This window comes from Armigeres subalbatus, chromosome 2, assembly GCF_024139115.2.
Source record: "Armigeres subalbatus isolate Guangzhou_Male chromosome 2, GZ_Asu_2, whole genome shotgun sequence".
Taxonomy (NCBI): Eukaryota; Metazoa; Arthropoda; class Insecta; order Diptera; family Culicidae; genus Armigeres; species Armigeres subalbatus.
The window spans coordinates 437,941,577-437,968,904 of record NC_085140.1 but is presented as its reverse complement, the minus strand read 5'-3'; the positions used below and the strand labels follow the sequence as shown (position 1 = coordinate 437,968,904).

The 27,328-nt window shown below is 38.7% G+C and overlaps 2 protein-coding genes across 8 annotated transcripts in view; one reads left to right on the top strand and one right to left on the bottom strand.

The window, feature by feature from the left end:
- LOC134213627 (protein pelota) overlaps positions 1-27,328 on the top strand; it is a 65,018-nt gene that overhangs the window by 12,602 nt on the left and 25,088 nt on the right. The window lies entirely within an intron of this gene.
- LOC134213628 (uncharacterized) lies at positions 14-25,631 on the bottom strand. Of its 7 annotated transcripts, none has more exons than XM_062692861.1 (3): positions 24,704-25,631; positions 9,376-10,555; positions 14-240 (listed from the first exon to the last, which is right to left on the bottom strand). In XM_062692861.1, exons 2-3 carry the CDS (start codon positions 10,083-10,085, stop codon positions 102-104), a joined length of 849 nt encoding a protein of 282 aa, XP_062548845.1. In that variant the 5' UTR covers positions 10,086-10,555; positions 24,704-25,631; the 3' UTR covers positions 14-101. The 7 variants fall into 7 exon arrangements, with proteins under 7 accessions (XP_062548845.1, XP_062548844.1, XP_062548846.1 ...); XM_062692860.1 differs by having other exon boundaries at positions 24,803-25,631; XM_062692862.1 differs by having other exon boundaries at positions 25,482-25,631.

Genomic DNA, 27,328 nt, shown 5'->3' with positions numbered 1-27,328 from the left:
GTGAAACGCATTGTTTTTGTTTATATAGGTAGTAGCGGTATCCTATCGAGATATCAAGTCTTTTTTTAAATTTTATTGTGCGGGGGCGGTGAGTGATGAGCTTAAATTTGCAACGGAGGCAAAACGATCTGGTCCAATCGATTGTAGCCGAAGATGGAGCGGTCGTACTTTCGTTGATAGTTGAGCCGATTGTCGGTCGAGGCTGATGTGGGTGGTGGCCTCCGCACTGCTACCGTAAATCTGTAACGAAGCATGTGGGAAGAGAGATAGAAATGGATTGTTATTAATGGCAATTTATTGCATTTACTTTCTGGCTGTTTGGCCGGATACAGTTTAATGATAAAAAAAATTGGTATTTAATCGTGTGATCATTAATGAAGAGGTTTCTGAAAATGCTTGTTATCGAAATACTGTAATATCCCACTTGATCCTAATACAGCAACCATTAGCTAACTGCACCAAGACATCAGCCCAGTTAACGAATGCCGCTTTGTAACTGGGTATTCCTGATGTATTTTTATGATCAGTGTTTTATATGGAAGAAGAAGAATATACTATTAGAATTCGTTTTTTGTTTTTTTTTAACGGATAACTGTTATTAATCTATCCCGATAAAAAGCTATATTGCCATGAATTATTACGTAATTCAGGAATAAAACGCAACAACTGTTAATAAATTCAGTATAGATCAACTAAAATTTGCCCCTGTCAAATGCAATTTGTTACAAAAAAATCGGTTCAATTACTATAAAAGGCTTAGTTTTTCTTAGCTTTTGTACACACGGAGAGACAAACATTAGCTCAGTTCGTCGAGTCGATTGGGTCTTCGAAGCTTTTATGTAAAGTTCATTTTTGATAGCTTGTTAGCTTTGTTGTTCGAGAAAGGTAAAAAATGATTGACGTTAAACTTGTGGCGCTTACAACTAAAGGTCTCCAGTTAAACTTGCGAACAGTGGATTGCCAATCTTGAGATGGCGAGTTCGATTATCGTCCTCGGAGGTTTTCGGGTGGAACACATTTTTGGATCTCTGGGCATAAGAGATTTTTACTTATTACCAGATTAAGGCCGGAGTGGTCTGTGCAGTACACAAAAGTCTTTTCCATTCAGCTCGGTCCCCACCATAGATGGTACGCAGCACGTTTCTTTCGAAAACTCCTCCACGATCTCGTGTCCGTAGAAAACTACCGGTCTAATAAGCGTTTTGCAAATAGTCAGTTTGGTTCGGCGGTGCTATTTGGTACTATTCGATCGGACCGTTTTGCGGAGTTCAAAGTACGTTCGATTTTCTGCCATGATGCGTCTCCGAATTTCTCTGCTGGTATCGTTATCGGAGATCACCAGTGAGCCCAAGTACACTACTTCTCGATTTTGTCACCACCAATACAAACTCGTGGTGGGTGGCTTACATTGTCCTCTCTTGAGCCTCTTCCTATTATGTACTTCGTCTTCGACGTGTTGATGACTAGGTTTCCTCCACGCTCGTTTGTAAGAAGGTTCCCGTTTATGTCCTTACACATATCGGGCTGTGGCACATGCCCCTAAATACATGAACGGTTTAACTTCTCATAGACCTTTCGTGCCTTTCTTAGCGCGGTTCAGTTGCTCCGTCTCTTCACGGTCTCGATCTTCCTGCTGGCGCTTTTTCCTCCGGAAAATCGAGTTTTGTCTGTTCCGCGCCCGTTTGTATCGTGCCTCGTTCGCCCTCGTGCGATGTTGCAGCAATCTCGCCCATGCTGCATTCTTCTCCTCAACTAACTGCTCACATTCGCCGTCATACTAGTCGTTTCTCTGATTCAAGGGCACCGTGCCTAGTGCAGTGGTTGCGGTGCTTCCAATGGCGGATCGAATATCGCTCCAGCCATCTTCAAAAGACGCTGCGCCTAATTGCTCTTACGTTGGGAGTGTCACTTCAAGCTGCTGCGCGAAGTCTTGGGCTAGTCTACCGTCTTGTAGCCGCCCAATGTTTAGCCAATGTGTATCATCGACGATGTGAATGTGAATTCCAAATTAGCCCCTGTTTCCTCAGAGTAAAATCAGCAGTGATTCAAATCGTTCGTGGCTGTCAGTTTGAATATGAATCTGAAACATTAATTTCCCCAGCAGCTGTTCTAGATTCATTTTTTATACCAGTCAACTGTCAAAAACTTAGAACTGGTATAACGCTCAGTTCTATTTTCTGCAGATTTGAACCACGAATGAATCACGAGATTCAAATATTTTTCAATTTTTTTTTGTGTACGAATGCGTCATTTTATCTTTGGATCAATCCACTTTGCAGTTACGGCGCCTTTCTTGGCAGCAACATAATGATTTCATATAATTGAAAATTTAAAAAACATGAATGAAACACCGCTGGAGAAACCAGCGCGTTTATTCTATTCAAACTGATTCAGATCCAGATTCAAACTAGAATAGTGGTCGAAAATTTAGAATGAAACTGAATCACTACTGATTTCATCAATAAAATGAAATGAAATAAAAATAAACAATTCTAAGTATGCCCTTCAAAGTTCTGGCCGGCAGACCATTACCATGGTGTGCGTTACAAAAAAGTTATATCAAGATTTCGCTGAGATTTCTTCAAACAAGTTTTTCAAACCAGTTTTCGAATTATATTACTCAAATTTTCAGGGAAAAAAGAGGAATAATTTTGTAGAAAGAATTTTGTAGAACAACGACTTTTGGGGGAAACAGTATTTTATGCACTTAAAAGCTCAAAAAACACTTTAACATGGACAAAACGTGAACGGAACGAATCGCAATGTTCACAAGACTTGTAAAACACACCAAAAGCTTCCGTATAGATGTTGTTGCGATAGTTTTCGACGTTTATATCTCTTGTTAGATTTTTTTAAAAATTGGAAATAGCCCAAAAAAACTAAATCGACTTGAGCCACCTCGAAATTTTATCCAAATTAGCTGAAAATTTTACAGGAGACTTATTTTAGCATAAGAATTGTGATTCTGGGCAGACCGGTTGAATTTTTGATACTTTTTGAAAACATGAAAGAGCTCTAATGTAGCTCCATGGTTACTTGGGCGGGCTCTTCTCCCCATCTATTGGGTCAACCTGGGAAACGAAGGCTTGTTTGTATTATTATTTGTACGAACTTTCTTCTGGAAGGAGATTCTCCTCAGGTCCGATTCCGTGTTCGAAACCTTCCACGAAGTGGCCGGCCTTTATCCGGTTTTTTGTTGAATAGAGCCTTCTTTACCCCGTTCAGCGTTGGTGGTTCCACAGCTTGACCGTCGCCGACTATGTCCATCGTGCTCCTTAATACACCTTCATTTTCACCGTTCACCAAAACTTCGAAGTGCTCCTTCCACCACCTGGCTGCCACCATGTAGTCTTGTTTGTCAGCAAATTCCATTAGGTTCTGCAGCGTCTGTACGTAACCTCAATCTAGTGACAGATTAGTAGTACTTCTTGTTGGACTCAGGGGCAGCCAACCAATCACGAACTCTACCCTTGTCGGAATCCTCGTCGGAGTCAGTGGAAAGTACTGTCTACTACAGTAGACGTTCGATAACTGCAAGTCATTTAAGTGCAATGCTTTTTAACTGCAATTCGATAGTTGCAACAGTTTTGCAGTTATCGGACCGCTAAACTTCAAACTGATGTCAAACTCAATGACAGCTGCATTGCGCTGCACATTTAGATGCACTTTTATTGCATCTGGAGTAGATTGACAACCGTTTGACGTCTAGAATGCATTGCAGTTATCGAACTTCGTTAACTGAAAAGTAAACATTTTGCAGTTATCGAACGGCTACTGTACTACGACTACTGTACTGTCAAAAAAGTTCATTTGACGAGGACCGAATTCATTCGTGACGACATGCTGCAGAACCTAATTCTCGGGCATTGCACATAGCTGGCACTGGCGCAGTCTCATGCCGCGTGCCATTGACAGTTGCGTTATTGATATGATTTCAAAAACTTGATTTGTTATTATAGTGATAATGTTTTGACAGCAGTCTCTCCTCGGGATACTTTTGCAATAATTGAACACATTGAATTTGGTTCCAGAAAACTAACAAAATAATGGCACATAAATATCTCAGCCGTCTGAGAACCGATTTGCATGCTTTTATATTTAAATGAAAGCTTTGTCTTTGCTATTGAACCATTTTTTTTTGGTTTCGGAGATTGCGATGAAATACGATTATGAGGCATATTTTTAGAAAATTTATCAAATATTGTCACATCAATATCTCAGCCGTCTATTGTCCGAATAAAACTCTTTTGTGCTTAAACGGAAGCTTTAACATTGTCAAGAAGGCATTTATTTTTTTTTGCAATTGGACATTATGTTCCGGAGACTTTCACTGTCGGATATTGGGTTACGAAGAGACAAAACGTTATTTTGAAATTGTGAAGTTGAATGGAATGGAATATTATCGGCTGACCTACCGATATGCAAAGAATGTTAAGCCCAAATTTGAGCCGAATGTTGGCGATTTTTGCTTTCCAAATTTCATGTTTGATCCGTTTCCGCTTTCTGTTCTGATGGGTTGCAGAAATTTTTTTTTTGTATTCCATCGCATGCCATAAATTCTTAGGTATTTATTTAGTAAAGTAAAATTAAAGAAAAATTCCGAAAAATCAACTGCCTTTCTCGCTTGTTATAAAATGGATCGAGAAAAGTTCTGTAGAGAGGTCAAAATCATTAGTCGTTTTTAGTTTCGAGTCATCGGTAATCGTTACCGAGATCTCGGTAAAAAGTCAACTTTCCTGAAATTCGGTAAAATTATGACGAAATTTCGGTAAAAGAATTACCGAATCTCGGTAAAAAAAATACCAAGATCTCGGCTGTTGAAATCTCGGCGAAAATTTTGCTGAGGTCGGCAAATTAATTTAAGTTTGTATACAACTTGCTGTGAGTAAATAAGTTAAAACTAAGAGTCCTAACAATTTTTGAAATGCTTTTTACAAAAAAAATGTCTCCGGTTGTTTTTTTTTTGTGAAAAATAGTTGGGGAAATTACGGCTTTTGTTCTAATACTCCATTGCACAGTGACGTCACGCACGACTTTTGACAGGTACTGGTCCTGTTGTTTACAGACGACTTTATTTTAATTTTGAGATTCTTCTATGATTCTTTGGATTTTCTGATCGATAATTACCTAAACTTATCGATAATTACCAATATTTGAATGCGGAATGTACAGAATGTCTTCAACATCGTGCAATATGCAGATTTAATTTGGATAAAAAAATTCTAAGTCCGAAACGTAAACAACAGGACCAGTACCTGTCAAAATAGTGAGGTTAGGTTTGCCGCGCGCAATGACCTATATTGTCATGAGCGTTTTTGTTGACAAAATGTTATGAAATTTGGCCACAATATTCTTTGATATACAAAGAATGTTCAGTACAAATTTGAGCATAATTAGTTACAGAAAAACCCCCTGACAATAAAAGAACAATACCTGCGGAAGCCGTCATTTCCCCTATATTGATTAAAAATACTGAATACAGAGTCCCGTCAGCCTAAATTTTAATGGGAAAGAAATTTATCATGGGCTGTAGCCCCCCGAATCAGTTCATTATCGTAACAGCTACCGAAAAACGTCTCTCACGGTATGCTTGCTACCTATCGAGAGTGTATACAGACATAAGTGAGAGATTTTCTCACACTTTGGATTCAAACCCTGGTTAAAGATAAGTTTGCAAAGAGGGAGCTAGACTTTTTCACTCGTTTGTGTGCAAAGAAAAGCTTCTGAGCCCATAGTCCGATTCGGCCAATTTTCAAAGGAAAAAATGAGATAGGAATCTCCACCCAATGAGTTTTGTTGCGAGCAAATTGGTTGAAAGTAAGTGCTCGAAAAATGAGTTAGACTTTCCCACTCGTTTTTGTCTGAAAAAAAAGTATTTTGACCATAACTTCTTAGCCCACAGTGCGCTCCGACCAATTTTCAAAAGGAAACAATGGGACAGGATTCTGCGTCGAATGCAACTTGTTGCAAGCAAATTGGTTAAGGTTCAGTGCTCGAAAAATGAGCTAGACTTTTACACTCGTTTTTGTCTACACAGAAAAAATAAAGAACCTAAAAAAAAGTTCAAAGAACTCAACTTTGACTACGAGGTTCAAATTTTTAACTCAATTTTAGGTAGTTTTCTCACTCCCTCTCATGAATGATATTATAAACAAAGAGAGCTGTATCTAACCAACGTGTGCTGTTCCGTGGAAGAAGCCAAATTTGAGCTGTTTCCAACATTGTCTCGAGTGAGTGAAAATAACATAAATTTGAGTTGGTGAAACTTCATAGTGGGTGAAAATTCAGCACGGGAGTAAAGGCAAAGTACTCACCGGATTTTTTCGCATTTTACTTATTTTTGCCTTCTTCCACGCAAGGGCGGATTTGAGTGAAAGTAACCGTAAAGTGAGTTGTTTCGCGGTTCCGTGTAAGAAAAAGTATATTGGCCATAACTTTTGAGCCCATAGTCCGATTCGGCCAATTCTCAATAGGAAACAATGGGACAGGAAGAGGAACTGTTCTTTTTCCATCTAACTGAACATAGGTATTATTCATCTCATCGCGAAATACAGTACCAATTTTGTCGCTTCTTTTTGCTAACATGCGTGCTCACTGCTGAAAAAAAATCACAAAGATGAGAAACAAATCAAATTTCTTTTCATTGCTTGGTTTTTCATGGGGTGAACATAGGAGCTATAAGATGAAGTCCAGGAGCAGTAACCATATTAGGTATGCAATTCAACCATATTAGGTATGCAAACAATTCTAGCCAAATTATATACCAAATCGACATTAATTTATAAAGAAATAATAACATCACGGTACGTTTACGTACTGTTCAATAATAATTCATACATACTTAACTTACTTATTATTCTGTGGATACAATTGAAAACTTTGCAACTCAAATCCACTGGGAGAAATTTATATTAATTGGGGTGCCAACAACGAGTTGTATGATGTGGACGATTGAATCAATTAGTGCAAGTATATAACCCACTGTGTTGATCACCTAATGATTCTCGTTCGATATAAAAAGAAAAAAGAGTGTGAGCATGTTAGCCAATAGCGGATAATTGACCTTGAGTCCGTATTCGCTGCCAAGATCAATTGATGTTTCCTTCTGAGTGGGCGAGTTGAACTGTGACTGATTGAATCGATATGTAGAATGTGGTGAAAATTGTATCAACCTGTAGGAGTCCAATACTTAATTAAAATTCCAAAAATCGTGTCAAAATTATGCTGATCAATAGTGTCAAATAATATGATCTATGAAAAATCCTTTTAAGTATAGAGATCGATTTTGAAAGGAAGCTATATTGTACAAAAAATAAAGCATGATAAACATAGTTATGGGGCCGCACACTAATTACGTAAGCAATTTTTCTGGGGTTTTCAACCCCCCTCCCCCCATGTAAGATTTTTCTCTTACAAATAATTTTTTGTTTAGATGGAGCGTAAGAAAATGGCAGACCCTTTCTCCCCCCATACGTGCTGACGTAATTAGTGTACGACCCCTTATTTAAAAATTCCGAAATATTGCCTTTCGAAAAGAAAATCGTCCCTATTAAAAACGAAAATGTTAACAAAAGGTTAACGAGATCGGCATTAGGTCAATAAGTCAAACAGCAAATCAAGAAATCTTGCAAACTTCCTCTATCTGCCGGTATCGCCGCATCAAATTGTTAATTAACGCTAACCAACCGTATCATCGATCAACACGCAATTTTCACCATTCTTCGCTCCACCAACAACCACACAGTTGAGCTCGCTCATCGTTTCATTCAGTTCTGTTGGTAAACATCGAATGTGTCCATTATAGTTAGTATTTTAACTTTACAACAACTTAACATCTGACAATGAGCTAACCGTTTGCTAATCAAGCTAAAATTGGTTATGATCGATCAATCAATCGGTCGGTTGGTTATTGCTCAGCTATGGAATGTACACAATCAAAGTTTAACAACAAATTTAAAATCATACGTTGTTAATGTGTGCATGCAACGTTATACAAATTATTCAATAGTCGATTAGTTTTTCTGTTTTATTGAGATTATAATGAAATCTGCAAATTCGATTATTATGTTACGTTGAAAAATTTGCATACAAGCAAATGTACAATATTTGTTTTGCTATTCAAGTAATGAATAGCCTTATCAGAACGCAAATATTTGCTCGTGCTCAAACCAAAGTTCCAAGTCTTATCTAAATTTTCTAATTAGAGCATTTCCTCGTATACGAGGCGGTTCGGAAGGAATCAAATTGAATATGTACTTTTGTTGCTTTGCTATCAGTCGGCATCGTCGCGTACACTCATCCATTAGCAAATTGCATCGACCGAAGATGGCAGGGAACACCTTGGCGGCGAATACACCCGTTGAATGCAAATCAATCTTGATTTGTGAAGTCACCACTCGAGTGGAAATACCATAATTGATCGTATGGCGAACGTCTTGGAATCGACGACGACGTCAAGTCGGGTCGACGGGTAAATGGAGCAGCACGACAAAAAAAACAAGACTCACGCAACGTAAAGATAATGATGATGATCCGGTTACTGTGAAACTTCTCCTACATTTTATAGCGGAGATCGGAATAATTTGGCAAAAGTAGTACAACTTTGAATTTCTTCGGGATGACTTTAAGGAAATTTACGATTCGAAGACCTTTTTTCATGGCATTTTACATGACCTTGTCAATTCGGTTAAGATACGGAATACGATAACTGGTCCAGTATGTCCTATTCTCTGTATTTGCTTTTATTTTTTTATTTTCTATGCTGACCAAACAGCCCCCGCTACCTTATAGACGATTGGCGCGCTGAGATGAGTTGAACGAAACATTTTTACGAGTTTTCACGCTTCATCATCATCGCCGCGCCACGCTCGGTACTATTCTGTATACACGATATCATCATGCGGATCGATTGATCGGATGCACGTGGTGCCATACGCATTGAAACAAAGGCAGACAAGCTAGCTAAAATCTTGCTTTAGCTAAATGGAATGGAATGTGTCTGCCATCTGATGGCAGATCTAAAACTTACGATCTTTCATATTGTTGAGGAAGGTTTGCGGTAAACAAAGCTGACCTACTAAAATATTGTGAAATTTAAATATCATACCTACGTGGTGACCGTAGCTTATGATACACACATCCAACCAGTGCTGTGGTTGTCGGATATTTTTTAAATCTTGTATAAGAATGATGAAAAATTTTACAAACATTTTGACAAGTGCAGAAATGAATTTCACATTATACAGCATTTCATAAGAACTTAGTCAATTTGTGGTACTGAATCTGATGTGGAATTTATGGCTTTTAATACTATTAATTTATTCCATCTGGCAGTCATCACTGAAAACAAGATTATTTCCTCAAGCAATTACTCACCTACACTGTCTCATCAGGCATTCTCCGTCATCAAAACGATTGCTATCGCTCACTGGAGGCGCATTCCTGCGTTGTCTATCGTTAAGTAGCGTTGAGTGCGACCTCCTACTGCTAATACCATTAGTTCTATCACCTATGCTGCCACCATTAACTGAACTCGATTTATGATCATTCCTGCTGGGGGGAGTCCGATTCGGAAGGCTCCTAGGATCCGACGATGAACAACGGGATGATGTTGCGGAACTGCGTCGGCTACCGCCTAATCCCATTGCTAACACGGTCGATGTTGAAGGCGTGGAATATGAAGACGACGCGGACGATACCGCACCCGTTTGATTACTATTGCTATCATTAACACTACGTCTAGTGGACGAATATTTTGATTTATGACTAAATTGACTTCTTATCACTACACCAGTTTCGATTCTACTGCTTCCGTTTCCATTGCGCACCGTTAGGTTGTGTAAACATTTGTTCAACTTCACTGGATCCGTTCCCAACGAAATGCCACCACTAGCACCACATTGATTCATCTTTTTACGATGCTGGTCAACGGCACCCGATTGTGTCGTCGGCTTGCAAGGTTCAACCGCTTTGACTGCTCTTCCTCCCACAAGTCGCGGAATTCCGCTCGATCCAACGTAGTAGTCTGGTTGTCTGCTACTGCTGTCAGCGTTGCGGCAACCAAGAGCGGCAAGCGTTGCGGTCATTCCCTTTTTAGGTGAAGCCCTCAGCCAACTGAGATTCGCACTGTGAGCTGCTATCTAGCAGTGGACGAGCGACGGTAATAAATAAGCGAAACGCCGGGTCTTACTTTGGTGCTTGGTTCTCCCACCAAGGTGATCGGACACCGAAGATTGTTTCTTTCTGATTGTAGCCTGCCCCTACATCTGAAGTGATTGGCCGGCACTGAAGAAGGTAATTTTTACTGAACTCTTGCTGATCAGGCCGCTACATTGTACCCACAGTTAAGCAACAACGGTATACTGAAACTGTGTTTTTTTTTGCGCGGGATCCCCAACATTCGTTTCTGCCGCTATTGGTGTGACGTCGAGTCTTGCTGATTAATGCACGCGTGGTTTTGTGGCCGGTACCGCTAGAGTGCTATGGGAAAAACTGTCCGCGATGGTTGATGCTCGTCGTGCCGTTGGCGTTGCTGGAAGCCGGTTGAGCGTTTGCCCTGTATGATGTGGAAATTGAAAGCCTATTAATTTTAAGCAAGAGTAGTGGATTGTGTAATGACTTAAATACTCTATCAGCATCGAAAAGGAATTAAAACATCAAAAACTTCTGGCTTTCTCTAACTTCTGAATATTTTTCCTTTACCAAAAAATAGGCATTCTTGAATCTCTTTTATTGAAGGAAAAAGTATTAAAAGGAAATTTGCGGCTACAATGAACGAATTATGGTTATGGATTCCATTGTAACCGCATATCTTACCATGAAAAGAGCTCATTAGTCATTATAATGTAATTCAAGAGAATTTCGAGACGAAACATTCTCCATTTTAAATGACTTTGTTTCATACAACGGTTTTTTTTTTCAAGTTTGAATCATTCTTATGTTTTTTTTTGTGTACATAAACAATATTTTGCTGAGCCGAATAAGATTTTATCGGTGAGATTCGAACCCACGACCCCAGTTCGCTGAACAGGTGCTTGTCGACTCTTTCGTCGGCCTTTGCAGTTCAGTGAGATTTTTCGTAAATATGTATTTATCAGTCTGCAGTCTGCAGTAAATATGTGTATTGCCTGTATTTGAGCTTGAGCATGAGCATTATGACCGTACAATTCGTAGTTGCTACTCCGTGATTAACTGGAACTTGTGAAATTGCACAGAGAACCATGTGAATAGAGCATGGGATTTGCTATCCATTCTCAATGTACACGTTTCAAAAGCTCACGTATTTTAAGTCAATAACGTGCGGTAAGACGCGCGGCTACAAAGCATGACCATGCTGAGGGTGGCTGGGTTCGATTCCCGGTGCTAGTCTAGGCAATTTTCGGATTGGAAATTGTCTCGACTTCCCTGGGCATAAAAGTATCATCGTGTTAGCCTCATGGTATACGAATGCAAAAATGGTAACCTGACTTAGAAACCTCGCAGTTATTAACTGTGGAAGTGCTTAATGAACACTAAGCTGCGAGGCGGCTCTGTCCTAGTCATGGGATGTAATGCCAATAAGAAGAAGAAGAACGTAACATGTTCATTCACGAACTACGCACTTTACTTACTTGCTCGATGGCTACTGCGAACTAATAAGACCGCGCTTGTTTCGACCGGAGCGAAGCGCAATAAATGCGCATGAGCCACCGAACATCAGATAGATATTTTTTATTTTCGCGACGAACAAAACACGCACCACCACGCACTGTACTCACTTGATCGACTTGACTAGACTTCGTACTAGTCGAGTCAAGTACAAGACACTGAAGACGACCTCACAGTTGAGGTCGAAATACGTATCTGCAAAGATAACAAAACGTAGTGGAATTAAATGGAGAGTGCTAAACTCGTCTTAGACGGCAGAAAAAGAATTTAATATTTGTTCTGGTTTAACTATGAGAAAAACTACAAGTATTTATCGCCGGATTCTGATTTCCGTGTTTTTTTAAGCTTTTAGAATGATTTTTGAACATGCGTAACAAAACTTCGTGATACCCGCTTGTGTGAATGCAAGTGGGAGTAAAAATCCGTGAAAAATGTCCCAAGCGGGAAGACTGCCAATGTACCAAGCGGAAAGACATGAGTTAACATTTCCTTTGAAGCATTATAACTCGCGAATGTATTAACCGATTTGCAAGATTTTATTATTATTATTATTATTGTCTTTATTTTAGAGACTTTCAGCCCTAGGCTGGCTCACCTCTTGATTTGCAAGATTTCTTCACTAATCGATTCGTCTTGGGATCAGCTGTGTTTATATTAATAAAAAGATAGAACATTTTGCTGAGAAAGTTGAACAAAAGTGAAAATACTACGTTATCGTAAGTTCTGCAGAAAACCATCAAGCTTGAACAGAAATCGATCTAGAGGGCGACGCTGCAATAAACTAATCGAACTAATCGTCAGTTAGGTCAAAATAAAAACAACCCGAGCAAAATCGGGCAGGTTCGACTAGTATTTAATTATTTTATGTACCTACATAGTCGGTGTAAAATCAAATGAATGACCTCAATAATTTATTGTAAACTCGAGTTTGTCCAGTTGTTTTATCAAATTTTATATTTATCTTTGCATTTAAGTTTTTCTTCATGTCTATGCATGGGCCCTCCTTAGCGGCTACAAAGCAAGACCATGCTGAGGGTGGCTGGGTTCGATTCCCGGTGCCGGTCTAGGCAATTTTCGGATTGGAAATTGTCTCGACTTCCCTGGGCATAAAAGTATCATCGTGTTAGCCTCATGATATACGAATGCAAAAATGGTAACTTGGCTTAGAAATCTCGAAGTTAATAACTGTGGAAGTGCTTAATGAACACTAAGCTGCGAGGCGGCTCTGTCCCAGTGTGGGGATGTAATGCCAGTAAGAAGAAGAAGAAGAAGAAAACGATTATCAACCAAATTTCCAGTGCCGAAACAACGAATGGAATGGATGAACATTTTCAAAATAAACTTTCAAAATTAAACTGAAATGAATTATAATGCAAGCGATGGAAAAAATATCGAAGGAAATTTGATAATTTGTTATTCTTATCGACAGTGGAAACCTAGAAGAAAAATCGAATGATGTATTAACATTCGTTTCAACAAGATTTTCAGAGTGAAAAAACGAGACAAATTAAGGATTTATTAGATAACGGCGGGACAATACAATAGCATAGCAAAGCATGAACCCTTGCACAAATCATAGATGGAGTTGCAGCGATAAACATATTTACGGTTATTGTATAACGACTGATCAATACAATAAAGCCTAAAAACGTTACTGTCCCGTCATATACGGTACGTAAAGTCTGCCTATTCCAATTACAAGCTAATTGATGTGTTCAAGAGGAGAAAGAAAATTTAAGCATTGGCCCCATGTCACTCTTTATCAGGATATATTATAATGGAGTTAGGGACAAAAGGTCGAAAGGACAAAAGATCGAAATACAAAAGACCGATGGGACAAATGGTCGAAAAGGACAAAAGGACAAAAAAGACAAAACGTCAAACGGGACAAAAGGTCGAAAGGACAAAATGTCGAAAGAAACAAAAGATCAAAAAGAACAAAAGGTCAAAGTGAACAAAAATCGAAATAGACAAGAAACTGAAACGGAGCGAATCAATCTTACACCAGAGTTGTCCTACACAGTGGGCAAAAACTCTGTTCTTTTATTTTTCACATTTTCAACTATTAAATAAAATTCATTCTAACTAACTAATAGATGGATGTTTGAATTTTGTCACTTCGATATGTCAAAAAGGCGCACGCCGGAGCCACGCGAGCGCGCGTACATCAAATACACCGGCGTGTATTACTAGATATCCATCTATTATTTGCACTTATTGAATGAATTTTAATTAATAGTTAAAAAATAGTAAAACATAAAATAGTCATTTTATTGCCAACTGTGTAGAGACAGAGTTCGCACAAAACAAGTTTTATTCATTTCCTTAATCAACAATCTATCTCATCTCTGACAGAGCTATCTAAATATTCATAATATTATTCCATAGTAATTACTCCTTCTTTGAAAATTGCTCATTCTTCAACTTTTATTGATGAGATAAGTGTGTTATTTCTGCTTGAAGTTGAATGCATTTCACAAATTCCTTTGGGAATAAACCCAACTTGATATCAACTTGTCCTTGATCGACATTTTGTCCCTTTCGATTTTTTGTCCTTTTCGACCTTTTGTGGCTTTCGTCCTTTTGTCCTTTCGACCTTCTGTCCCTTTCGACGTTTTGTCTTTTCGACATTATATCCTTTCGACCTTCTGTCTTTCGACCTTTTGTCATAGATTCATTATAATGAATGGCGTAATCTGAATAGGTTTTAAGGGATTTTCTGGGAAAAAAAATATTAAAGCTCTTTTAGTGGACTGTCTAAGACGAGTTTAGTACTTTTCATTTAATTCCACTACGTTTTGTTATCTTTGCAAATATGTATTTCGCCCTCAACTATGAGGCCGTCTTCAGTGCCACGTACTTGACTCGACGGATTTTCCAGGTTTTAAGACCCCAACCATTGATCTTTCCCCATGTATGATTGTCTTAATACAAATGAATTTTTAATTGAATGGTGCGTAAGAAATCGAGAGACCCCCTGAGCTGAAGGTGGCTGGGTTCGACTCCCGGTCCGGTCTAGGGAATTTTCTCGACTTCCCTGGACATAAAATATCATCGTGTTTGCCTCATGATATACGAATGCGAAAATGGTAACTTGGCTTAGAAGCATCGCAGTGAATAGCTGTGGAACTGCTGAATGAACATTAAGTTGCGAGTCGGAAATGTCCCAGTGGGGGATGTAATACCAATAAGAAGAAGAGGAAGATATTATCAAATCAGTCCCATGATACCGAAATGCCATTTCTCAACATCGTTCAAACAATCATTTTTGGACTGGGCAATTTTGTTTAGAATTAAAAAAAAATAAAGCAAAGAACTCCATTAACATTTTGGTTTTAAACTGGTTTTATAACACTCTTGTAGAGTAAATTACGCTCTTCAAAGCCATTATAAAACTAAAATTGAAAAATGGAAATGTCAATTGGTGGAAATAATGTAATAAAAAATTCGCTTGTATTGCGTTTCACTCCGGTCAAGACAGTTGCGATCTTCTATAGCTAGCGGTAGTCATCGTGAAAGTAAGTGCATTGCTTGTTTTATTTGTCGCGGACAGAGGAAAAAGTATCTATTGGATATTCGGTGGATCATGCGCTTATATTGCGCTTCGCTCCGGTCGAGTCAAGTACGATCTTCCATAGTTTGCAGTAGCTATCGGGTAAGTAAGTACAGAGTGCTGAGTACAGAGGTCATAGACACGTCGAACGATCTGATGTGTTTTGTGCGGTCGAGAAATGAATTCAATTGATAAGCGTTTGATCGTGTTCCAGCTCGGTGTGCAGGTAGTTAGTTTGTTCTGGCCGAATCATTGCGTAAAACAATTACACGATCATATAGCTTATCAGAGAGAATCAAGATTCAACGATGCCTACCGACTAACTGATAATCCTTCCTATGATTTTTGTGAAGACGCAGAGGTAAACACGTTCTCAAGGATTGAATTTAAAAGAGAATGAAATCTCTCATCTATCATCTCTGTATACATATACGATATGTAGCATACCGCGAGAGACTTTTTTCGCAAGCTGTCATGATAAAGCACTGATTCGGATACCTTTACCCCATGATAAATTTCTTTTAAAAAGCTCCAAACGCGGGGAGCACTGGTTCTGATGATGCATTTCAACTTGTTTTACACAACTGTGCGGCCTTCAACACAAAATGAGCGAAAACAAAGAAAATCATCACCTCTCTGTGGGGGCTGCCTATCCGATTCTGTGTTTACGCACTTATATACAAGTTTGATAAATTTGTTATCATGGCTTGTTATTATTCGAAACAGTTTTTGCCTTTCTTATATCGTTGTTCGTTATCTATTGAGAGCGATTTCTGCAAACCCTGCACGTTCTTCAAACAGCAAAATCCATCTACTAATATTCCTTTCCTCTTCCGAACTGACTACAAGGACGTGGCCGGCGCCGTTATTGATCACGTGTGTTAAATTTTTATTTTTATTTATTCAATTAATCCCTAAAGACTTAGTGCTCTCTTATATGTTTTTCTCATCACATTTTATAGTGCACTACCGGTGGGTGGATTAATCTTAGTTTTTCTTCTTAATTTTATTCAAGTCACGAAACTTCATTCTTCATTATCGCTAAATGCCATCTGATTCACAAATACCCGTTCGGTTGTTCTTTTCGCATTCAACACGGAATAAAACCGAACCATGTAATCAACTTGATTGGCCTTGTGCGCAAACTTAGCGAAATCACCCAGTCAATCAGTCAGTCAGTCGGTAAGTGCGGTTGGTAAAATGCGAGGGAGTTTTATAATTTTGGAAACTTGTCCCTAGGCGGCTGGACATTTAAGCGTAGCACAACGTCGTTGCGTAGCTCTAGACTAAGTGAAACCGATTCTAATAGGTTCGCTTCGCAATGGACCGAACCCACATGCCAAGCAATGATACAAAACCTATCTCAGGCTGCATAGAACAAGACAAACTTGTTTCTCTTGCAGCATTCTCGGAGCCGCTCAACCTCATGTTCTCGACCAACAACCGCCCTCCGTTGGCTGTCCAATCCATTCACCCACTAACATTGGTAAAGCGGGCTATACCTACCAGAAGACCGGTTGAGCTGGCGCAGCACAAGTCTTCAATCTATCATCATAAACTTGCTTAATCACACCTTTTTCTCTTTCGTTCATGCTGTGCTGCATAACGTTGCACGTTAAGTCCTAAAAAGTTCCGAAAATTACATGCTTTTCTGGGGATATGGAATCAGTGGGAATTACATTCATTTACAGTTGTGGCAAAGACAACTCTCACGGTGTGTTGCAGGCTTGTGTACATTCAATCTAACTGAAGAACTGATTTCTACACCTACCCAAGGAAGCTGTAAGAAAGTGAGAAAAGGAAAAAAGTTCACTAGGAAAATGCATACCAAAATTCTTGAACATATTTTAAAAAAATCCAAAGCTGAATCGAAAAGGTAGAGATTGATTAATATTTTCCATATAAGCCGCTATGCATTAACTTGCGGTTAGTTGAAGGTGTCAAAAATTTGCCCAGCGCGAGTTGCGTGTCTGATTAGTGAGTTCCAAAAAAGGACGCAATTCGCGATCGCTCATACTTGGTTCAAGCTCAATGACGTACGCAAAGGAATGTCCAATTTGCATATTTTCGACAACGGTGACCATAAATTCAGACTTAATGGCGGTAGTCTCCTCTGCTACGGCGGCGGTGCGGTGTTTGTTGAAATGGCACTCCGAAAAAAATATATACATATACAGTTCTTTGTTCTTTGATGGGCTACAGCTCTTCGATACAGTACCTAGTATCAATTGTGATTTCAGAATCAATCCAATCGTTGCTCTTACAAATTATAAGTTTATGAAACACCACAGAACATGTTGAGGCTCGAGATCAGTGGATTCAACCGATTCTTTTTTTTTATGCGGGGGATACGTTCCGTGAAAAAAAAGTTTTCAGTTCAAAATTTGGGAATCCGTGTAAAAAAGGTTTAATTATTATTTATCGATGAATCATGCATTCATGCAAAATAGAGGAACTTTGCAAAAATGTTGTATGAAATTTGTTTACACGGCCAAACAAAACATTGCTGACTACGAGGTTTTTTTTTCGTTTCAGCAAGTTTGGCGTGGTTTTACATAATCCTTAAGTTTTATTTAGTTTAGCAATACCACAAAAACCTATTAATTTTGAATATGTTAAGATTTCACTTCATTTATATTTTGAATCGTGGTTTCATATGATTCTTATAAATTATATAAAATAAAAATTTAGCACCAGCTGGTAGTTGATTGGCAATCACGATGATATAGATGTTTTAGGGTGTTTATAGTAATGATTATAGTAATGATAGTAGCCACATTGATTCAATTGTCTTTTCCGTAGGCCATATAGACACTAGCACTAGACTCATGTTGTAGAATACGTCTCGAGACATGCACATCAAAAGAGAAAGCAAGTCTCAAACTCCACTTGTTCGATTAATAAAACTGTGACTGTGTCGTAAAGCTCTCAAGCTAAATAAGTAAGCTATAGCCTCCCGAATCAGTTCTCTATCATGACAGCTTGCGAAAAAAGTTTCTCGCGGTATGATACATATCGTATATGTATTAGACCTCTTCATGTTTTCAAAAAGTATCAAAAATTCAACCGGTCAGCCCAGAATCACAATTCTTATGCTAAAATAAGTCTCCTGTCAAATTTTCTGCTAATTCGAATAAAATTTCGAGGTGGCTCAAGTCGATTTAGTGTTTTTGGGCTATTTTTAATTTTGGAAAAAATCTAACATGAGATATAAACGTCAAAAGCTATCGCAACAACCTCTATACGGAAGCTATTGATGTGCTCTACAAGTCTTGTGAACATTGCGATTCGTTCCGTTCACGTTTTGTCCTTGTTAAAGTGATTTTTAAGCTTTTAAGTGCTAAAAATACTGTTTCCCCCAAAAGTTGTGTTCTACAACATTCTTGAGTTTATGACAAATGATTGTTAATTTATTATATTATTATTCCTCTTTTTTCCCTGAAAATTTGAGTAATATAATTGCCCATGTGTGATTTGCCGTTAAATTCTTAAAAATCAGAAACTGAACATTTGTCATAAATTTGCACGTTAGGATTTCTTCAAGCAAGTTGTTCGAACAAAACATAAATCAAATCATATGATATTTGATGCTTACAACAAACGACTTCCAAATTTTGTTAATTTTATCATATGTCTGCATGCTTTTAACATTGAGCGCATCGTAGTAACAAGTGAAATCGAAGCTTCTTTGTTTGAACAACTTGTTTGAAGAAATCTCAGCGTGCAAATTTATGACAAATGTTCAGCTTCTGATTTTTAAGAATTTAACGGTAAATCGCACATGGGCAATTATATTACTCAAATTTCCAGGGAAAAAAGAGGAATAATAATATAATAAATTAACAATCATTTGTCATAAACTCAAGAATTTTGTAGAACAACGACTTTTGGGGGAAACAGTATTTTTATGCACTTAAAAGCTTAAAAATCACTTTAACATGGACAAAACGTGAACGGAACGACTCGCAATGTTCACAAGACTTGTAGAGGATACCAATAGCTTCCGTATAGAGGTTGTTGCGATAGTTTTTGACGTTTATATCTCATGTTAGATTTTTTCCAAAATTAAAAATAGCCCAAAAACACTAAATCGACTTGAGCCACCTCGAAATTTTATCCGAATTAGCTGAAAATTTGACAGGAGACTTACTTTAGCATAAGAATTGTGATTCTGGGCTGACCAGTTGAATTTTAAATACTTTTTGAAAACATGAAGAGGTCTAATATGTATACAGTAGATCTGTTCACCATTTTCAAAAGTATTCCAGATTCAAAGTGCCACCCCTCTATTTCAATGAGTATCTTAAATGGAGTCTCCTGACCAATTTTCAGCCAAATCCATGGAGATTTGGAGGTGCATCAAATGAGATTTGTGATTTTTTAGACTTTTTCATAGAAATGTCGTCTGAATGCATCAATTTAACTCCACATAGTAGAAGCATTAGTCGTGAATAGCTTCTTTAGACTATTACCTACCACTTTGTCATTGATACTAGGATGTTTATAGGGCTTATTCTATGACTTTTTAGTAGATTTTGCTGAAAAAAATGGCTAAAAACCAGAAAAATAATTTTAGGTGCTTCGGGGGGTAGTAATTTTTTTTAATATGTGCCCAATTCAATTATTCCGTTTATTTCCTTCAACTGGTGCGGAAGTTTCGTCCATACATCACTTTATTCTGAAAAATAAGCTTCGGCATGTAATAATGCAGTTTTCATGAAATACTCAACATTTGAATAGGGTAGTCAAGCAAGACCATTCCCCCATGCTAAAACAAAGTTGACCATGATTTATGAGCAATGTCATCCAGTATGCTCGACCCACTGATATGCATCTAGATTGGGCTATGTGGTAGTGTCAGGGCCTGCAGATCAAGAGGTCCACGGTTCGAGGCGCCAAGCAGTTAAAGATATTTTATTTATCAAGCCAGGTGGCTAATTCCATGTTGTCGATAATCTGTCGCGGTCGGAAACTTATTATTGAGCGTGATAAAAAAAATCTAGTTTAAAGTTTAAATAACATTCTGATTTATTGGTTATCCTCTCCTTAGTTATTGTACCACACTCATGGCACAAACAAAACCGGATCGATCCTTACTTCACAATGAATTATTGGTAGTGGCTGGTTTTCTACCCGCCGCTGCCACCATCCAGGCGCTATCGTATATGCGCAAATAGCCAGCATATGAGTTAACCGCCAGAACTTTGTATATGGCAAAACACATGTAATTTACGTGGGTTTTCTCAAAAAGGGTAATTTTATCGGGACAAATATTTGGTACCGGTTATGCAGGAAGGAATCCGCTACTACGCTTACCAAATACTTTTTCGATTAGGGTTTTTAACTTCGAGAAAATCAACTGTAGATGCCTTTCGCCATACTGATTACAGAGAGTTAACTCCTAGTGTGTCGCTGTAGGCACGCTCAAAGTAGACGATTCATTGGTGACTGCAATGATGGACATGAACTTATTATAATCTCAATAATTGAAGGTTGTTTAAAATTAGTCAGTGGCATGAGTGATGCAATAGCTAGGAGAAGGGTATAGAATCAGTCACATTCAAATGTAGTTAACGACCCCGAAAGGTCATTGAAAACATAACATTTTCCATAAGACTTGACAAAAAAAAAATCTTTATCTACTCGGCGCCTCGAACCGTGGACCTCTTGATCTGCAGGCCCTGACACTACCACATAGCCCACTTTAGTTCCATACCAGTAGGTCAAGCATACTGGATGATATTGCTCATAAATCATGGTCAACTTGGTATTAGCATGGGGGAATGGTCTTGCTTGACTACCCTATTCAAATGTTGAGTATTTCATGAAAACTGCATTATTACATGCTTAAGCTTATTTTTCAGAATAAACTGATGTATGGACGAAACTTCCGCAACAGTTGAAGGAAATAAACGGAATAATTGAATTGGGCACACATTGAAAAATTTTACTACCCCCAGAAGCACCTAAAATTATTTTTCTGGTTTTTAGCCATTTTTTTCAGCAAAATCTACTAAAAAGTCATAGAATAAGCCCTCTAAACATCCTAGTATCAATGACAAAGTGGTAGGTAATAGTCTAAAGAAGCTATTCACGACTAATGCTTCTACTATGTGGAGTAAAATTGATGCATTCAGACGACATTTCTATGAAAAAGTCTAAAAAATCACAAATCTCATTTGATGCACCTCCAAATCTCCATGGATTTGGCTGAAAATTGGTCAGGAGACTCCATTTAAGATACTCATTGAAATAGAGGGGTGGCACTTTGAATCTGGAATACTTTTGAAAATGGTGAACAGGTCTAGTATACAGAGATGATAAGTGAGAGACTTGTTCATTCTCTTTAGGATTCCAGAATCTGTTGGGGTCAACTGTCCCGGGATAAAGTGGCCGTTTACAAATTTAACTCAAAACAGGTTGTGTGACACCTCAAACTTCATGATTTAACAAAACAATGATGGGAATGATATTTTCAGGTTTCCTGGGCCACTCGGGTTCAACTCGGGTACAATCCGGGGGACCTTCAGAATGACCATTTCCTAAATTGAGTCAAAATAGGTCGTGCGACACCTTGGATTCCATCATTTGATAATTTTGAGTTTCCTGGGCTGCTCGAGATCAATCTGGCCACATCGACATAATCCGGTGACCTCCAGAATGGCCATTTCCCAAATTGACCCAAAATAAGTCGTGTGACACCTCATACTTCATGATTTCACAAGGGAAATTATGCGAATGATATTTTCAGGGTTCTTGGGCCACTCGGGTTCAATCCGGCTACAATTCGAGGACCTCCTGAATGGCCATTTCCTAAATTGAGTCAAAACAGGTCGTGCGTCACCTCAAATTTTATTTTGGTGTTATGTAGACAAATAAGTTCAAAAAGTAATGGGATCTCTGCAATTTGTTGAACTTGTATCGAGATTCGCACAGGCGCGCCTCAGCAAACAGTTTTTTTTTCTGAGATATCTGTCTCAATCGACGAATAATTATAGCTAAGCTAACAAAAATAAGTTTTGCCGGGAGGTCAGTATTTTTTTTTTTGCTGGGCTCACGGCTCCGCGGTTTTATGCCGAGCTGCAGAAATAAAAAACTAAGTTTATAAGGGATCCCCCATAGAAAGATTATTTTCCATGATGTTTTCGTAAAGGTAGCCTCACACCTCGGGAATTTGGTCAGCGGATTTTTCCCCATGTATTTTTGCATATACGATGTTTTCGGGATTTGGGCACGGACAATCAAAATCCCGGCCCCATTTTAAATACCCGGGTCCCAAAATTCGGCGGAAAATTTTCCCGAGATATGAGACTATCTTAAGGACCAAAATAAATAGTCTCTCGACAACTGCTCCGATAAATACTTAAGAACTCCAAAATACAATCTGATGGCAATTTGAACATTTGAAGCTGCATAAACTTTGGATCTTCCATCGAGAAACATCGTGAATTTGTTGGTTGGTTGCTCGCACTGCTTGATAAGGCTTTTTAATGTTTTGAAAAAAATATTCAGGTTTCAAAATTATTCTTGGGTTTCATATTTATAAACTTTGTGAGTCGGATTAAATCTATGTTTAAATATTCATTAAATAAATTTATATCATAAATCCATTTTCACACACAAGCAAAGATTTTCCGAAGAAGTTCGTATTCAAATTAAACATGAGTGCACATTATTCTGCATGACTTGCCTTAAAGTTGTGCTTTTCCATTGGTGAAGGGAAGAAAATTTTAAAAAATATCGAGAATAATCATATAAAGCAAACTCATCAGATCTCACTTGTCATAAGACGAACTATTCCATTTAATTCCACGACTTTGCAAACTTTGATCAGTGTCTCATAATTGAATCGACTTTATAGACTAAAAACGTTTTTACTGTTGAGGTCAAAATACGTATACTTGTAAAGATTTCAAAGTAATGGAATTAAATGGTTCATGAAAAGTGAAGACATTCCACTAAATAAGCACATAATTTCCTTTTCATCGGATTTGTTGAATAATGTTTTGGAAATTCATTTTTTTTTTTAATTTGTTGCTTCTTTAACCCTTTCCCGCCCACGACTTTTTTCAGTGATTTCAATAGGAAGGAATCATCTTTAACAAAAATGATAGAACAAAAGTTATTTGGCATAACTAAAATTAGTGGAAAACGAAAAAAGTGTCAATTGTAAATCAATAGTTAACTCATTGTTTTCAATAGTTTAGCTATGTGCACTCAAAATTGATTATATTTGCAGTCTAATGTAACCAAAATATGTGCCAAATATTGCTTTTTGTTGTTGATACAATTCGGTGAAGGTTAGAAGGTGCAAATTTTGATGGTGCTCCACAGACACTATGGGCGGGATAACCCCCTCCCAAATTTCGGATATAAAGGGAGAGAAATTTTTTGAAAATTATTACCTTCATAATAAAGTCAATGTTTGTCACTACAAATTAAATTAAAAGTCACTATTTGGTCACTTTTTCTGCTTCTGAAAGTCACTATTTGGTCCCTTTTTTCGCCCTTTTTTTGGTCCCTTTTTTCAGTCACCAAAGTCACTATTCTGAGCGGCATTGATCGCTACCAGCCCTGCAAAAGTGACACAATCCGGAGGACTCACGGCCAGTTCCTAGATTGAGTCAAAACAGACCATGTTACACCTCAAACATCATGATATCATAGGAAATAATATTCTAAGGGTTCCTGGGCCACTTGAGTTCAACCCGGTCACATTCCGAAGGATCTGTGGAATGGCTATTTTCTAAATTGAATAAAGTGCGTCGGGCGACACCTCAAACATGAATTCACAATGTAACGATGGGATATTTTCAGCGTTTCTGGGCTACTTGAGTTCATCCTGGTCACATCTGCTTCAATCTGTAGAACCTACGGAATGGTTTTAAATTGAGTCAAAACAGGTCGTATGACACCGCTTCATGGCAATGCAATGTTGGGAGTGATATTTTTAGGCCTCCTTCAGTTGAACAAATTTTCCTTCAGTAGGTTTCACGGATCGCAGCCAATATGACCAAATAGCCTAAAAGCCACAAAAACAGAATTTATTCCATTGCATTGTTTCGTAAAATCATCAAGTATAAGATTGCACACGTCCTATTTTGTATGAATTTAAAAAATGTTCATTTCTTAGGTCCCCCAGATTGTGGCCGGATTGAACCCGAGTGGCGCAGAAACCCTGAAAATATCATTCCCATCATTGTTTTGTAAAATAATGAAGTTTGAGGTGTCACACGACCTTAAATTTGTAAATGGTCACTTTATGCGGAGAAAACCTCCCTCAATCCAGTATGAATAAAAAAACGGGATCAATCCGGATCGAATGCACCTTGTTGCGAAGGAATCGGTCAAGAAATTACCAAAAAAAAAATGTAATTGCTATTTGAAAACGCTAAAACAGAAACGTTCTTCCACTGGGTGCATCTACATTACCCCTATTTCATCTTGCTCATCATAAATCTCATTTGAAGAAAACTTTCGTTTCTCTTATACGCAAATATGCACCTCAATAAGTCTAACTAAACATTGCGCATTTTGCAATCACTTTCAACTCCTCATTCCATTTCCATCCGCTGATCGAGAGTTTGTGGTTTCCATTTTCACCTTCGCGACAAACTTTCCTAATGCTGACTGCCACCGACGCTGCTTAAATATTATTATTTTCAGCTCTCCGTTCTCCGCTTGTTTTCTGCGTGTTATGATTTTAATTCGTCACTAGCCGCCCTTCCACGCTGCTGCCGACTACTTGGTGTCCCCAAAAGTCTTTCTGTGCGATACTATCTTGTTTTATTAGTTCACGTTGCTGCTTCGCCGGTTTATATAACATTCCACTCTGAACTGTGCGCCCGGCGTCCCCCACTGTAGCAGTCTCGGCATTCACGACGACGGCGACGATTTCGAGATCCCAACAACTCTTGAATAATGATGCACTTTGAATACGCGATCAGATTAATTCCAGTTGTGGCGTTTCCAACTGGTCTGCGTGTCTGCGACTGTGGTCAGGTTTCAGTTTGCTGCATCATCCGCAGGTGCACGCGGATCTCAATTGCAAGTTTGCAAAAGATTAGAGATTCGAAATTCCGATGATTGCGTTCGTATACCGCGTTATCTTCCCCGCTTTCCAAAACACTTTCGATGGTACCGATTTGAACAAAAAATAGCAACGATGATTCAGTACCCTATTCATCCACTAAGCGACAAATTCGCGACGTGAAAACGAAGACCAAATCGCGCAACCCATTAATCAATTTCAATCAAAAATAATTGAATATGTATAACCAACCAACGTCTGGAGGTAAGAAGATGTTTCCCGTTGAATTATATTGGTCGCGAGCGCGCACGTGAAATGCTCCCTTTGGTGGACTTAAGCCGCGGTTTCGCGCCTCTTGCCTACTTGAGTAAAGTGTGACTAGCGCGTTTCAATCTTGGCGACGTATGAACGACGACTGACTGACTAACCGCAGTTTCGCTGACTTGGCGCTCAGGCTGGCGCATTCCATGAGCCGTTTGCTCACTGGGAGCGATTGTTACTCTCCACACTTATAGTAAGCATATGTATTCGTTTTTGTTTTGAAGGGAAGTGCAGCCAACTAAACGAGGAACATGTCCATGTCCACCGAACAGGTCAATGTTTAAATATACGTTTATGAAACAAGGGCCGATTTCTTCAACCCTAGCTTAGCTCTTAGGTAAACGCAACGTGCGATCCGACGCGACTCACGCACAGGAATAACAATTTGTTAGGGCAGGATCGTGGCTTCCGACGGGTTTTGGGTTCACACACGGATTATTCGGACATTGCAGAGCAAGACCTAAGCTAGGATGGTCGATAACTACATACATATGTACATACTTCTTCTACTTTTTCTTCATTGCCATTACATCCCCGACTGGGACATTGCCGCGTATCGCATAGCCGACGAACGTCAGATTCTTGCGCCTGTTGTCCGGTAGACATAGTAGAGTGGAACGGTTAGTGCCATTTTTTTTTACACTACTTTTTCATATCAGATGGTTTTCTAGCATTTCTTAAGTTTACCTCTGATAATTGCCCAAAAAAATTGGAGATAACATTCCATTACATCTCGTCTGTAATGACAGGTTGCTTAGTCAGGTCAAAGCATCACGGGCCGTAGTGCGATTGAATGAATGGGAAAAATCGCTTCTGAGACACTCCTTATATACTTAGCATTAGCATTAGCATTGAGCATTTCGCACAAATTCGTAGGTGGTACAAGCCAAGACTGTTGTATGAGAGTAGGATCACTTTCATCCGTTACCACAGATATTGATTTGGGACTAATCACTATCTCTTAGATGGAAGCAATGCACTCTCCAATAGTCAAGATTTGTCCTGGCCACGTCCTTGCGAATGCTGGGAAGGGGAAGGATGGTTAGTTGGACACCTACTTAAGAAAGATGCAGAGAACTCTACGACCTCTCATAGGTGCCACGGGAGGTTTTGGGATTGTGTGGGAGGTTATAACAGTAGGAATCGTTTTGGTAAAACGTGAAACACAGAAAGAACTAAGGTAGAAATACAAAGTAGGAAAGGGATGAGCCTGGAATTGAACCCACGACCTCCTGCTTATAAGGCAGAAGCGGTAGCCATTAGCCACCGAACTCGTGAGACACTCCTTATATACTTGCCCATTTATACGTTTGGTAACCAGGTTCTGTTTCAGGGTCCTGATGCTGGCAGAGATGTCCTACACAGCTGGCGAAAAATCTGCTCTGTTATTTTTCACAAATTTTAACAATCGAATAAAATTTATTTAGTTAATGCAACTAATAGATAGATATTCGAGTTTTCTAAATATCACTTCGATCTGTCAAAATAATACACGTCGGAGGCACGCGGGCGCACGCACAGCAGATACAACGGCGTGTAGAATACACGCCATCAGTGTCTTTGTTCGCTTGTATTTGGCGTGTACCATTTTGTCAGATTGAAGTGACATTTCGAAAACTCAAATATCCATCTATTAGTTGCACTCAGAGCATAAAATATTCACTTTCATGAAGCACATTCGCTCCGAGTTTTGACAATCGTGTTTTGATTATTCAAAACATAGAATGACTTACTCAGTTTACTTCTTCATAGATTCATTCAGTTGATTACCACTGAGT